This window comes from Pongo pygmaeus, chromosome 16 (genome assembly GCF_028885625.2).
Source record: "Pongo pygmaeus isolate AG05252 chromosome 16, NHGRI_mPonPyg2-v2.0_pri, whole genome shotgun sequence".
NCBI lineage: Eukaryota > Metazoa > Chordata > Mammalia > Primates > Hominidae > Pongo > Pongo pygmaeus.
In genome coordinates, this window is record NC_072389.2 from 33543917 (window position 1) to 33559273 (window position 15357).

The following is a 15357-nucleotide window of genomic DNA, read 5'->3' on the forward strand; positions in this document are numbered from 1 at the left end:
CAGACTGTTTTTTTTAAATGGAGGAATTTAAGGAAAGGAACCCCTTAAAGGGCATTTCTCCATAATGCAGTATTTCTTTGAAGTTTTTGAAACTGAAACTCAGCTGCTTTCCCTCATGCCTCATTAAATTTGATAAAAAATGGATCTGACTGTGGCTTCCTCCTCCTGTGGGCATGCATGACTGATCATTTTGATATAAAGGGTGTTACAGTCGGAATATTAACAAGACTTACTTTGATCTGCTTTACCACTTGGCATATCTCCTAGGTGGTATTCCCTACCCCCATTCTAGAGCAGACTTCTCAGTGAAGTCTCAGTGAAGTTGTCAACATTTGCTGTTTCTACTTCACCACTTACCCCTCAACCCTCTCTGGTCTGGTATCTTTTCTGCTCTGCCCCCAAAAATGTTCACACTAAATCTAGTGGAAGTTTTTCAGTCTCTAGCTTGCTTGCCTTTTCAGTATCATTTCACATGGTTAACCACTCCTTATTTTTAAAAATAATGTCTTCTTTGGTAGTACTGCATCTTTCTGGTTTTTTCCCCCCACCTTTCTGTATCTTTTGCAAGCTCATTCTCCTCACCCTGCCGTTCATAACGTTCTGTCAGTTTCTCTCCTAGAATCTTTTTTTCCACTTAACGTAATTTTTTTTTTCTTTTCCTCAGGTTGAATAACAATTAATTTAGGCAATCTCATCTGCTCCTCTGCTTCCAGTCACTGCTGATGATGGCAGAACCTCTTTCTCCAGCCCAAATCTTTACACTTTTGTGTTCCAACTGTTAGGCATATTCACTTAGATGTTCCTGTAGGTCCCTGAAACACAGCACATCTCAAATGAAACACATCTCCCTCTTAAAATTTTTCTTTGTATTTCTCATGAAGTATTCAACTGAATGTGTTCCTATTGATCCAGTTTCTCAGGCCATTCCTAGATGACATGGTAGTTACCCTTGCCTTCTCTTTTTTTCCCATGCACGATGAATGTCCTCACTCCTGAATACCACTCTTATCCATCCCACCCTTTCTCCACTGTCTCCACCCTTTTCCAAGCCACTGTCATCTCTTACATAGACTCATTTGGTCTCATAGGTTGTCTCTTGGATCCCTTTAAGTTGATTCTGCAGATTTCTTCATAGATCCTCTGTGACACTTCCGTCTTACTCTTTTGCCTCTTTCTTCATTAATTCTCAGTCTCAGCTACACTAGACTTACGACTTCATTAGGTCCACCAGGTTTTTTTCTTCATTACTTTGATGCATTTGTTTTGAACTTTTCAGCCGTCACTCACCCCATGCATCCCCTCCCCCACAAACATACCCTTCAGGTTTAGGTCTTTCTTAGGTAAAGTTTTAACTTTAGTATTTCTTCCTCAGGGAGGTCTTCTCCTTCCCCCTAGTAGGTGAAGAACCCTTGTGTTTCTGCCCTCTGAACTCACCGCATTTGGGATTACCATGCTAACATCCTTTTTTTCACTGACTGTAAATTGCCAGAGTGCAGGAACTATCTCATTTGCTGCTTTCTCCCTAATGCCTGGTACCTAGTTGATATATACCCCAAGAAATATTTAGAATGAACGAACAAACTAATATACAAGGAATATTTTGAGGTCATCTGTGTAATGGTCATTTGTAAGTGTTTAATCTTGAAGAACAGTTTTTTAACCATTACCCTATCCTTCTGTGATGTAATGACCGTATGGATGACTGCCTCCTTCCTTGCCCAGATATCCTAAAAGGCCGTTTTCTTCACCCTGATTCTATTTCTGGCTGTGAGTACTCTTTGTATATTTGTCTTAAGTTAAACTGTAATTCTGATGTAATTTTTTTTTTTTTTTTTTTTTTTTTTTGAGACGGAGTCTCACTCTGTCTCTCAGGCTTGGAGTGCAGTGGCACAATCTCAGTTCACTGCAACTCCGCCTCCCAGGTTCAAGCAATTCTCCTCCCTCAGCCTCCCAAGTAGCTGGGATTATAGGTGTGCATCACCATGCCCAGCTAATTTTTTGTATTTTTAATAGAGACAGTTTTACCATGCTAGCCAGGCTGGTCTCGAACTCCTGACCTTGTGATCCGCCCGCCTTGGCCTCCCAAAGTGCTAGGATTACAGGCATGAGCCACCACGCCCAGCCTACTCTTATGTAATTTTTAGACACTTAGGTAATAGGTCTGTTAATTTATCCCATGTTAAAACAATTTTCTGTTTTCCATCTTGGTTTTTGATTTTGTTTTTAATGCAGTAAGACTCTCCTCACAGAACCAGGGGCAATCCTTTTACTATTGACATTATACTGATAGTTGTAGTCATTGTTCTTATTTTTCTCAAAATATGTTTTTCTGCAGCTGTTGCAGGAACCTGGGCAGTTCTCTGGACTCTGCTAGTAATTTCCTCAACTTCCAACATTCCTTACCCACAGACAGAATCAGTGTTCTCACTCTTGGATACTTTGTTGGTTGTTTAAAGGAAAGGACTGGCATTATAACTCTTGCCCACATCTGCCTGGCTGGTTGTAAGCCTTTGCACTCAGGCTTAGTACATGCTAGTACTCTGAGTTTGTCTATCCAGTGTCATGGGGTGTATAGGAACTCTGAGTATGTCTATCCAGTGTCATGGGGTGTATAGGATCAGAAATATTTTTGGTCTAGGAGCTGGGAAAAATAGAAGTAGTATATGCGTGATAATAGTCATCAATAAAATGGTCAGTCTTTTCAAAGTTTTTCAAACCTCAAGCAGTTTACTCTTTAGAATTATATCTCTAGCCAGGCATAGTCTGGCACATGTCTGTTAGTCCCAGCTACTCTGGAGCCTGAGGCAGGAGGGTTGTTTGACCCCAGGAATTCGAGTCCAGCCTGGGCAACATAGTGAGACCCTGTCTCTTAAAGAAAATTGTATTCCTTAAGCATTCTGAAGAGCTAGTGTATCAATGCTTGGTCAAAAAGAAATGGTGTCCTCTTGGGGATTTTCTCCTTTTCAGTAATATGGGAACACGGTCTATCAGTCTTTCGTTTGAACCATACACTTTGCCTTTGCTTTCACGGAGACATTGCAGACTTGCTAATTAGAGGGAATGTCTTATATGCAGGATGGCCAAGAAAAATTTCTTGTTATTGATTGTACTTGAAAACTCTATGTAGTAATTAATTAGTTTAGTTGTATACTTGTAAAATCTATTTAGGTGTCTTAGGATGTTATACTAAAAACACTTACTTATATTATTTCAGAATATGGTCTTCGATTGGCAAGCCATATATTTGTTAAGGAAATTTCACAAGATAGTTTGGCAGCAAGAGATGGCAATATTCAAGAAGGTGATGTTGTATTGAAGGTATAATCATATTCTTACTTTTTAATGAACTGAAATAGAAAACAAGTTCTAGAGTTACCATGTAGTCTGCGCTCTTGTTTGAAGCAATTTTGCCAAAAAGAATTAAAAATCAGTGTTTGGGGGAGAGGGATATAAATTCCCTTTATGCATTATTACATGTCAACACTGATGCTTTAGGTATCACAGGGTCATCCTGAGATAATTATTCACAGGCCGGTACTACTTTGTAGATAGATATATCTGTTCTTACACATTAAAAAGTTCTGATAATTGCTTCCAGATACTATTGAAATGCTTATTTATTTGTTTGTTTATAAGTAATAGAAAGTGACAGCCTTTTGAGAAGGAGTTAGGGGATGCTACTATGGGTTTTTCTGACAGCGACAGTACAGTAAAGATTTTATCATCTCAGGAAGGTGGAATACTTTGACAATTTGGAAAAGTATAAAGAGAATATTTTGGTTCTTATAGCAAGGAGTGGTTTGGATATTTCTGTTTATAACAAACTAAGTTAACATTTGTATTTTATTATTTACTTTCAAGCTATAATTTATTTTCTGTTGCAGATAAATGGTACTGTGACAGAAAATATGTCATTGACAGATGCAAAGACATTGATAGAAAGGTCTAAAGGCAAATTAAAAATGGTAGTTCAAAGAGACGAACGGGCTACGCTATTGAACGTCCCTGATCTTTCTGACAGCATCCACTCTGCTAATGCCTCCGAGAGAGACGGTGAGTGTGATTCTGTTTGAACGTTCCCTCTAAGTGACCTATTTTCTTACAATACTAGGGAGATTGAACATCTTTGAATGAAATGATAATTTTCTACCAGCCAGACACCTTCAAAATCTGTAAGTTTTATATATATTTTTTCCTGTGGACACCTCACCACTATTGATATGATTGCTGGCAGGTGAAATTAATGCATAAATTTTCCATTTTATATATAATTTTACTTACTAGTTTGTCTTCATTATTACTGGAGTACCTTATACTTGACTGTAATTATTTTTGTGGGAAAATAAGTAGCACTCTTTTATTAACAGACATTTCAGAAATTCAGTCACTGGCATCAGATCATTCTGGTCGATCACACGATAGGCCTCCCCGCCGCAGCCGGTCACGATCTCCTGACCAGCGGTCAGAGCCTTCTGATCATTCCAGACACTCGCCGCAGCAGCCAAGCAATGGCAGGTAAGACACCCTATTTTTTAAAAAAAACGGGTTTTGTTTGCTTGATACCAGTATCTGAAATTGCTTACAAATAAAATTAAAAGATGGATTTCTTTTGATTATTCAAGATTAGATTTGTTTTTCTCAACTTAGACATTTTTTAAGTCTAAAATAACCGCAAACTTTCCCTTAAAGGGCCAGATAGTAAACATATTTCAGTCATGCAGGCCATATAGTTCTTGTCACTGCTCAACTGCAAAAGCAACCATAGACAATGTGTAAATGAATGGGCATGACTATGTTCCCATAAAACTTTATTTACAAAAACGGTTGATCCGCAGCTGCAGTTTGTCATACTATTGCATTAGAAGATGCTAGCAAGCTTCAGGAATCTACTGCTTGGGAAAGTTAACTATAGAAGTCCTTTAATAAACACATTGATCTGGACTTTGTTTTCTCTTTTAAAAATACACTAGTGTTGGCCGGGCACGGTGGCTCACACCTGTAATCCCAGCACTTTGGGAGGCCGAGGCAGGCGGATCACTTGAGGCCGGGAGATCGAGACCAGCCTGGCCGACGTGGTGAAACTCTGTCTCTACTAAAAATACAAAAATTAGCCAGGTGTGTTGGCACATGCTTGTAATCCCAGCTACTCGGGAGGCTGAGACATGAGAATTGCTTGAACCTGGGAAGCAGAGGTTGCAGTGAGCCGTGATCGCACCACTGCACTCCAGCCTTGGTGACAGAGCGGAACTCTTTCTCAAAAACAAAACAAAACACTAGTATTTATGCCAAAGGTTCTGGTATACTGGTAGTATATGACCTACCTGAGTTTATCTTTCTTTAGACTCACACGTACATTTGAGAATCTGAAGAAAATTATGATCCTTCTCTCCAGAAAAACGTGCATGTACACATAGACCCAGCAATTGCATACAATTTCTGGAGAAGACTCCCAAGGCTCTATAGGCCATCACCTGACCCATGGTTAACTGCAGTCCACATGAAGATCGCTTAAAACATGAGTCCAGGGCTGAAGAGACAGTTTAGAAGAAAAGGGAACTCTTATATGTTGTTGATGGGAATGTAATTGATACAGCCATTCTGGAAAACAGTATGGAGGTTCCTCAAAAAATTAAAACTAAAACGAACTAGCACATGATCCAGCAGTTCCACTTCTGGGTACATATCCAAAGGAAATGAAATCACTGTCGCGAAGAGATATCTGCACTCTCATGTTTGTTGCAGCATTATTCACAATAGCCAAGGTATGGAGTCAACCTGAATGTCGAACACATGAATAGATAAAGAAAATGTGGTGTATATGTTCACACACACAATGAAATGTGATTTAGCCTTTAAAAAGAAGGAAATCCTGCCATCTGGAACAACATGGATGAACCTGGAGGGCATTGTGCTAAGTGAAATAAACCAGACACAGAAAGACAAACACTGCATGACCTCACTTACTGTGGAACCTAAACAAGTTGAACTCATAGAAACAGACAGTAGAATGGTGGTTACCAGGGGTAGGGGTGGGGAGGAATGGGGAGATGTTGGTTAAAGTGTACACAGTTTCAATTATAAGATGAATAAGTTCTAGAGACCTAATTTACAGTGTAGTGACAAGAGTTAATAACGTATACTTGAAATTTGCTAAGAGAGTAGATCTTAAGGTATTCTTTTGACACACACTAAGAAAAGTAACTGTGAGGTATGGATATGTTAATTAACTTGGTTGCGGTCATCATTTGAATATGTATATCAAAACATCACTGTTGTACACCTTTAATAGATACAATGTTTATTTGTCAATTGGACCTCAGTAAAGCTGGAAAGAAAAAGTAAATTTGGGTCTAGATCTGAAGAGATGATTTAGGATTAGAGATGTTGAATTGAGACTTAACTTGCATAGAGGTGTTAGCTGAAGCCATAGAAGTCACTAAAATTGCTAAGAGAAACAATTTGGAAAGAAGGCAGAGAACTGGATAACAGGGAGCACTTTCTTTTAGGAAGGTGAAGAGGCAAGGGAGAAGGAAGAGAAGGGAGGCGTACCTAGCCAGGAGAGAGCTTTTTTAAAGTTTGTAAAAAACCGTAGTGACAATGGTAGTTAAAACTGTATATTCACAAAAGTGTTTTGCATTCTACTAAAATGGGAACTAGTAAGAGAAGAGGATAACTTATAAGAGCTATGAATGTGGTTGCTAATTCATATCTACGGTAGTTTTTATGTATTTGTGAAGCTGATTATTTCTAAATTTCAAACCTAGATTTATAAATTATGAGAACCCTGGTGTTTATTTTAAGGATGTAGTGTTTTTTTAAAGGAATATTATGGCATGTTATGTGTAAAGTTGGCTTATCTTATAACTGATGATGATTTTTAATTGCTGCAGTTAATATATTCTAAAAATCTTCCTGGCACAGCATAGATGTTATCAGGAAAAGGATTACTGCCGCAACACATATACACACACAGTGATATAGCACCTTTGATGATTCACGGGAGCAGCTGTAATTTTAACATCTCTTTCTCAGCTAGAAACCATGCTTAAGTAATTTGGACATGATTTCCCCTTTTAAATAAAGCAATCTGAATCAAAATCTCATGTTTGGCCATTAGTTTAGATTGTAAACAAATTCTCAATCTTAGAAAATTCTTTCTGATGTCTACTTTCTTCATTTAGAGTTCCTCAGCACTTAGAATCTGTAACCTTAACTTAAAAGTGGAGGGGTTTTTCCCCCCTAAAATTACTATTTTTGTATTATATTGTGATTTTTTTTTTCTCCTAGGAATCATAAGTATTTTCATGGGTGTAGCACCAGTAATATGGGAGCTTTTAAAAATACAAACTTCTGGGGCTTGCTTTCAGTTCATCTGAGACGGAAGCAGGCAATACATTTGACCCTCGAACAACCTGGGGTTTAGGGGGACCAAAACCTCTCTCCCACCCCTGACAGTCAAAAATCCACCTGTGATTTTTAACTTCCCAAAAACTTAACTATTAATAGCCTACTGTTGAGTGGAAGCTTACTGATAACATAAACAGTACAAAGTTTGTAGGTTAGATATGTTATATTCAGTATTCTTAAAGTAAGCTAAAGAAAAAGTGTTAATAAGAAAATCATAAGGAAGAGAAAATACATTTACTGTTCATTAAGTGGAAGTGGATCATCATAAAGGTCTTCATCCTCGTTTTCCTTCACCGCTCATTTCCTTCATCCTTGTTTTCACGTTTAGTCATCTGAGGAATAGGAGTGGTTGGTCTTTCCGTATCATGGGTGGCAGAGGTGGAAGAAAATGCGAGTGTAAGTGGACCCGCACGGTTAAATCTCATGCTCTTCAAGGGTCAACTGTATTTTTTTGTTTTTAAGCTTCTGGTATCTTTCTCTTCTGTGCACTGCTAGATGTGGGAACTACTGGTTAGAAAGTATAGTATATAAAAGAAAAGGTAACTTCAACTACAGAAGGAAAAATCTCTTCAGATTCTTTTCATATTTTTTGTGGTGAGAATTTAATTCCTGAAAATTTAGTAATCGGCCTACAGACAAGATATAAATAGTACCAGTTGCTTAAAGGTTTCATTTCCACCCCAAAGTTGAATCTTCAAATCCTGTAACTGTGGAGTTTTCATTTAGAGCATTCCCTGCATTTTGAGAAATAACTTAGATACATTATAAGAGTAAAATGCTAGTGTAAAAAAACACTAAAGGACTTCCATATATAGTCTTTTGTTTTTTTAATTTAATTTTGGCTGTGTAAGTGTCTTTTTGTTTTACAAATTGTATGTAAATTATCTTTAAAGAAGTGATTAAAAAAAAAAAATGACCTGGTCTCTGTGAGAAAGGTTTCACTTGAGTGTAAAAGGAAGTCTGTCTTGGCAAACATCAGCCCTGCCCTATTCTCTTCCTAGATTTCTGAATACTTTTGTATATTTTTAGGATGTGCGATTATCTGCTGAGAATAATAACCTCTTCATCTTCATTTTGTGAGAAGTGATAGAATATAGTGATTTCTTAGGGCTTTGGAGCCAGACTTCCTGGGTTCATGTCCTAGCCTGCCTTTGGTTACTTGCATAACCTTGAAACATCTGTGTTTCAGCATCCCCATATGCAGTGAAGCAGGCAGGTCATACGTTACAGAATGGTGAGAAATTAGTTATTACAATACCTGGCACATGTGTTCGCTACTGTAATTATTATGGTGATTCATAGTAGTAATAATAGTATCGTAAGTTAGAATTTCCAAATGTGCTTTCTTATCTGCTTGTATTTAACCATTTCTGAGATTTCCTCATTCTATAGTTAAGCAAACTAAAATTGAGAGGTTGCCATAAAAGTCCAGGATTATGTTGTTGACATGGGATTGGGGCCAGGATTAAAACTATTGGCTCTTTGACCGAAATCTTCGACCTTACTGGTGTAGAGAAAGAAATTTCATAGCTTAATTACTACTTAATCTTCAGGAAACTAAAATCTACCAGAGTTCCATTGTTGTCATGACCTACTTATGTTCCTCTGTGTGATATTCTTTTCTTAGAGAGCAAACATATGGAGAGAATTCTGAGAAAAACACACAAGCTTGTTCTTCATTATAATTAGATGAACAATGTATCCTCACTGTTGTCTAGAACTGGAGTTGGCAGACTGCACCGTGTGGGCTAAATCTAGCCTCCTAGTTTTGTAAAGTTTTATTGGAAACCCATTCCACAATGGCATAATCGAGAAGTTATAAGAGAGACTATATGGCCAAGGGAGTCAATTACAGAAAAAGTTTCCAAATGCTTTGTCTGGAATGTTAAAATAGTTTTGTTTTTAAATTCAAAAAATATATATACATAGGGAAAATAATTACAGTGGTTTTCTTATATCTTGATGCTTGTTGCTGGGCTTGTTTGCTTTGTTTTGTATTTCACTTAGTATTGTTGCAGAGCCCACTCTGGGCCAAGACTTGGGCTGTAGGAGCTGGGAATACTGAGAGAGCCCACAGTTGATGGTGACACTTTGCTTCTTGGTGATTACTGAGCAGGTATCATTGAAAAGAGATTTCACTGATCTTCCTGTAGTCCCTGCATAACTAGAGAGTATTTGATTTGCAGGGTATGATCTAGGCCTCTGCTTGGTTAGATTGTATTCTTCCTCATATTTACAGCTATTTTAACAGACCCATTTTATGTTTCCCTCTAGGGGAACAGGTGTTACCTTTTTTGTTCTAAAAATTTTTATAAAAGTGAGCATGATTAGTCATAAGCAGGTACAATATTGAAAAAATTCTATTACAGTAAAAGTTCAGACTAACAGGATGAAATTGAAATGTGGGAAATTTGGATTGTCAAGATTTACATTTGGCATTCTACCCATTTACATTTGTTACACTCATTCCCTGAAACCAACAGAGTTCATCTAAGGCCTAAACTGTTTTCTAAAGTGTTTGGGGAATGTGTTTTCACAAATAGAAAAACAGTCCAGTTTATATTTAGCAAATCCATTTTATGAAAATGGTTACTTCTGAGAAACTTAAAAGCATTGTTTTCAGAAGATTGAAATTTTGTTACAGTTACTTAATCTCTTCATTCATTGTTCCTCCTGAGAAATGCCTCTACTAAATTCTAAAGTAAAAGGTGTGTCAGCATTGATACAGCTTATGATGCAGCAAATACATGACAGTAAAATTGAATTTTCTGAATCAGAAATTTTTAGCCTAAATTCACGTTTGGCCAAGTTAAGATCATATATTCGGGATCAAAACCTCTTATCTATACAATCCACTCCATATTAGGAGTTTCCCAAGAGTGCTGAGTAAGTCCAAATAAACATGCAGGTAGAGCATATAATGTGCAGTCACGTGTCACTTGATGGGGACACCTTCTGAGAAATGCATCCTTGTGTGAACATCATAGAGTATACTTACACAAACCTAGGTGGTAGAGCCTGCCACACACCCAGGCTATATGGTGTAGCCTATTGCTCCTAGGCTACAAACCTGTACAGCAGGTTACTGTACCGAATACTGTAAGCAGTTGAAACAGCAGTTAGCATTTGTGTATCTTAAACGTAGGAAAGGACAGTAAAACTACAATATTTTAATCTTGAGGGACCACCATTGTCTGTGGGGTCCATTGTTGACTAAAATATCCTTATGTGGTCTTAGCTTTTAAATTAAAGATCTAGTTTTTTATTTACACAACTTTTCCTCTACCTTCCATAATTGTTTTCGTCAGCATTTGAGAACTATAAGTATTATTTCATCTTACTATATATAGTTTGTCACATATTGCTTAATTTTCTCTGAAACTTACATACAGGTTGAGCGTAGGTAATCTGAAAGTGCAAAATCAAAAATGCTCCAAAATCCAAAATTTGAGTGCCAACATGACGCTCAAGGGAAATGCATTTCAGATTCTGCATTTTCAGATTAGGGCTGCTCAATGGGTAACCAGTATGATGCACATATTCCAAAATCCGAAATCCAAAACAGTTCTGGTCCCAAGCGTTTTAGGCAAGGGATGCTTAACCTGTGCAACTTTGCCAATAGGCTAAAAATTATTGTTGAGACATCCTAATATTGATGAGCATTTTTTTTCTATTTCAGATGTGGAGAGGTAACCATCTTCTGACTAGTGAATTTCTTTTTAATTTTTTTGACTTTTAGGTTTAGGGGTACATATGCAGGTTTGTTACATGGGTAAACGTGTCATCGTGTTTTGTACATACTATTTCATCACCCAGATATTAAACCCAGTATCCAATAGTTTTCTCTTGTTCTCCCTCCTCCCACCCACCCCCCTCAAGGAGACCCCAGTGTCTGTTGTTTTCCTTCTTTGTGTTCATAAGTTCTTACAATTTAGCTCCTACTTACAAGTGAGAACATGCAGTGTTTGGTTTTCTGTTCCTGCATTAGTTTGCTAAGGGTAATGGCCTCCAGCTCCACTCATGTTCTGGCAAAAGACATGATGTTCTTTTTTATGGCTGCATAGTATTCCATGGTGTATATCTACCACATTTTCTTTATCCACTCTGTCATTGGTGGGCATATAGGTTGATTCCATGTCTTTGCTATTGTGAATAGTGCTGCAGTGAACATCTGTTTGCATATGTCTTTATGATAGAATGATTTATATTCCTTGGGTACATACCCTGATTGGTGAGTTTCAGATTTTATTTACTGATCATTGGTGTTAGTCTTTTGTCTAAATAAAATAGATTTCATAACTCTAATTTGATAAGTGCTTTATTCTAAACAAGAATTACATATATTGTTGGTAGTGAACATGGTGTTGGTAGTACTACGTGTTCTTTTTTAGGCTCACCATGAGGTCCTTTACCTTTGTTTTTGTTTTTGTTTTTGTTTTCTGTTTCCCTTTCATCTGAGAAAGATAGAAAGGGTGCCAGTTAGATACGATTCATTAAGTATCTCAATGGTTAATCAGCGAATGAATAACTTCTTTCCCATGGCTCCTGTACCTTACACCGTGACCAGTGTGCATAGTTCTGAGTGATCAACAGGCACCACAGTGAATGTTCCTTCTGTAGTGAAGGTTGAAAGATTTTACCAGTAATGTGGATGTTATCCTGCTCATTCGTCCTTTGCCAAATACTTACTGATGTCACATATATGTTACCAGTGTATGGCGATAAATATCCTGAGCAATCTTTTTTTTTTTTTTTTGACACGGAGTCTTGCTCTGTTGCCCAGGCTGGAGTGCAGTGGCACGATCTCAGCTTACTGCAAGCTCCACCTCCCAGGTTCACGCCATTCTCCTGCCTCAGCCTCCCGAGTAGCTGGTACTACAGGCGCCTGCCACCACGCCCAGCTAGTTTTTTGTGTTTTTTAGTAGAGATGGGGTTTCACCGTGTAAGCCAGGATGGTCTCCATCTCCTGACCTCGTGATCTACCTGCCTCAGCCTCCCAAAGTGCTGGGATTACAGGCGTGAGCCACTGCGCCTGGCCATATCCTGAGCAATCTTAGGCAAGATCTCTGCCATCATTTGGATATAAGCTCTATATCCAAAGCAAATACATAAATTTGAAAATACGAAAAAGTAAATTTTCGTTAGTGGTTAAATGCTATAAAGAGAATCAGGGTAGTGTAATAGTGAAGCAGGAGGGGACAATATTAGATAACAGGCTCAGGGAAGAAAGCTTCTCTGAGGTCACATGATTTTGAACTGGGTAAGAAAGACCCTGGCAGGTGAAGGTCATTCTGGAATAAGGCAAAGCATGTACTGCTCCTGAGATGGAAACTCGACCTACTGGAAGGGCAGCAATATAGCCCATGTGGCCACATCATAAGAGCAAGGGAGAAAGTGATTTGGAGATCCAAGAAGTGAATTTTTTCTGTTTTAAAAACTTTGGTTAGAACATGAAAGTTATTTTTAATGTTATTACTTGAAATGTTATTAAATGCTTTTTTTGCTAATATGTGTTATCTAACATTTCAAAGTGAGTGGAATATCGATGACATCCTGAACTTTTGTGAACGAACTGTTATTTTCAGTTTGAGGGGATTTCAGGTTACTTCATTGAAATTCCAATATGAGGTTTTATTTTCAGTGTGCTTTTGTGAGGGGCCAGAAGAGGGAAGATTTTAGTTGATTAAGTTTCTCTAGTTAATGGAAACCCAAGTGTAGTCATGGGGTATTCAGTGATTGCTGTTAGATTTTAACCCTTAAGAGGAGATCATGGATCAAATAGCAGAAAGGCAGGCTTCAATATTTACCACATATCCCCTGTTTAAAAAGTGAAAGTAGGCCAGGCACGGTGGCTCATACCTGTAATCTCAGCACTTTGGGAGGCTGAAGTGGGCAAGATCACTTGAGGTCAGGAGTTCAACACCAGCCTGGCCAACATGGTGAAACCCAGTCTGTACTAAAAATACCAAAATTAGCTAGGCGTGGTGGCGTGTGCGTATAATCCCAGCTACTCAGAAGGCTGAGGCAGGAGAATCACTTGAACCTGGGAGGCAGAGGTTGCAGTGAGCTGAGATCACGCCACTGCACTCCAGCCTGGGCGACAGAGCGAGACTCCGTCTGAAAAAAAAAAAAAAAAAGTGTATTTAGCTGGGCGTGGTGGTGCACATCTATGATTCCGGGTACTCAGGAGGCTGAGGTGGGAGGATCGCCTGCTTGAGCCCAAGAGGTTGAGGCTGCAGTGTGCCATGATCATGCCACTGAACTGTAGTCTGGGCAATAGAACAAGGCCGTGTCTCAAAAATAAGTAGTACAAAAATAAAAAGTAAAAGTATAAAGTTTATTTACTCCATCAGCTGAGACTTGTTTTCTTCTACAATATTTAAAAATGGCAAATTTAAAAACAGACTGCTCCACTTGTCTATATGTATAAAAATAGTAAATGTACAAAGAAAATCTTGTTTGCAAATTTTTAAAATGTGAGACAATTTTCTGTTTTCTCTGAGAGAATCCTAATAAGGTTTGTGACATTGGTCTCCCACTATAAAATCTACCAAATAAACTGCACAAAGTGCTATGTTACTCATAAGTATTAGTCAAAGTACAGAATAATCGTTATACCACCAATGGAGGTGTAACAACACAATTCTTTAAGGGAGAAAAAAGTCCTCTTGGGCTTTCCTCAGTTGTTTCTTACTAAAAGTTGTCCATATCCATGAAAATTACTTTTGAACCGTAGATCTGTTTTTCTTCTAATGCGGATGGACTAGATTAATAGATTAATGTATAAGATGAGAAGCACTTGTACAGAAGAATAAGCTCCACAAACACATACATCTAAATTATTGCCTAAAAACCTTATCACAGTGAAATAGACTCAGATTTTTTCAGAAGCATGCTCATGAACACATGTATGTTTTAGAAAGTAGATTACATGTAAAGGACAGATTTACATTGTGAGAAATTAGCTTGCAAAATGACAAAGTGGGATTAAGGTAATTATTCTCCTGCCTTCTCAGCATACTTCCTGGGCAACTTTCTTACCTTTTGTTCCCAAGTACCAGCCGTGTAACTCTTGCTTTCTCATCCCCAGAATTCTTTGGGTACCAGTGCAGAGAGAGACCATTTTTTAATTGCTGTGAAGGAGGAACTTCAATGTGTATATATTTGTTGCCATATCAAATTAGAGGATTAGCAGTGATTGCAGCATTCTAAGTATGAAACTGGAGTGTGCCTTCACTTTTCTGTCTTACATGTAATAGAGCCTTCCAGGCTGAAATTTTCCTGTCAGTGGAAAAAACTTTGGAATACAGTTAACTTAAATTCTTAGCATATTTTTATTGTTAATTGTGGCTGAGATAATCCAATGCCTTTTAAAGGGATTAGTAGCTAGCTTTTGTTTTCAACCTAAACTGTGGTGTTCTTGCCTACCTTATGCAATTAATGAACTTCTGAAAAGTATGTATAAATCCGTTTTTGTAGTATAAGTCTTTAATTTGTAATGGGGAGTTGGCTTTATAAAAGGATATTCTACTAGAGTGAATGTTCAGTGCTCCATTTATTTCCTGTATTAAGGTTATTTTTAAAATAAGGCACATCAAGTTGATTGGAAAGGTGTTCATAGAGCTAGAAGTAAGAGGGAAAGTGCTATGAAATGGCGACCAGGCATATCTTACCAATCAGGAGACAGAAAGCACAGTTTCCATGAACAGAGAAAGTTGAATGTAAAGAAATTAAACATAACAGGAGTAATCAGGGATTGACTGGTAAGAACTGAAGAGAGCTCTGAAGATTAAGAACCACAGATAGGGCTGGGCGCAGTGGCTCATGCCTGTAATCCCAGCGCTTTGGGAGGCCGAGGTGAGCAGATTGCCTGAATTCAGGAGTTCGAGACCAGCCTGGGCAACACGGTGAAACCCTGTCTCTACTAAAATACAAAAAATTAGGCCGGGT

At 38.0% G+C, this 15357-nt stretch overlaps 1 protein-coding gene across 6 annotated transcripts in view; it reads left to right on the forward strand.

Moving 5' to 3' along the window:
• TJP1 (tight junction protein 1) overlaps positions 1-15357 on the forward strand; it is a 121077-nt gene that overhangs the window by 56526 nt on the left and 49194 nt on the right. For all 6 annotated transcript variants that reach the window (XM_054450550.2, XM_054450552.2, XM_054450553.2 and 3 more), the window contains exons 6-8: positions 3215-3318; positions 3885-4053; positions 4368-4515. In XM_054450550.2, coding sequence (XP_054306525.1) covers positions 3215-3318; positions 3885-4053; positions 4368-4515 — 421 coding nt within the window. The remainder of the gene's footprint in view (positions 1-3214; positions 3319-3884; positions 4054-4367; positions 4516-15357) is intronic.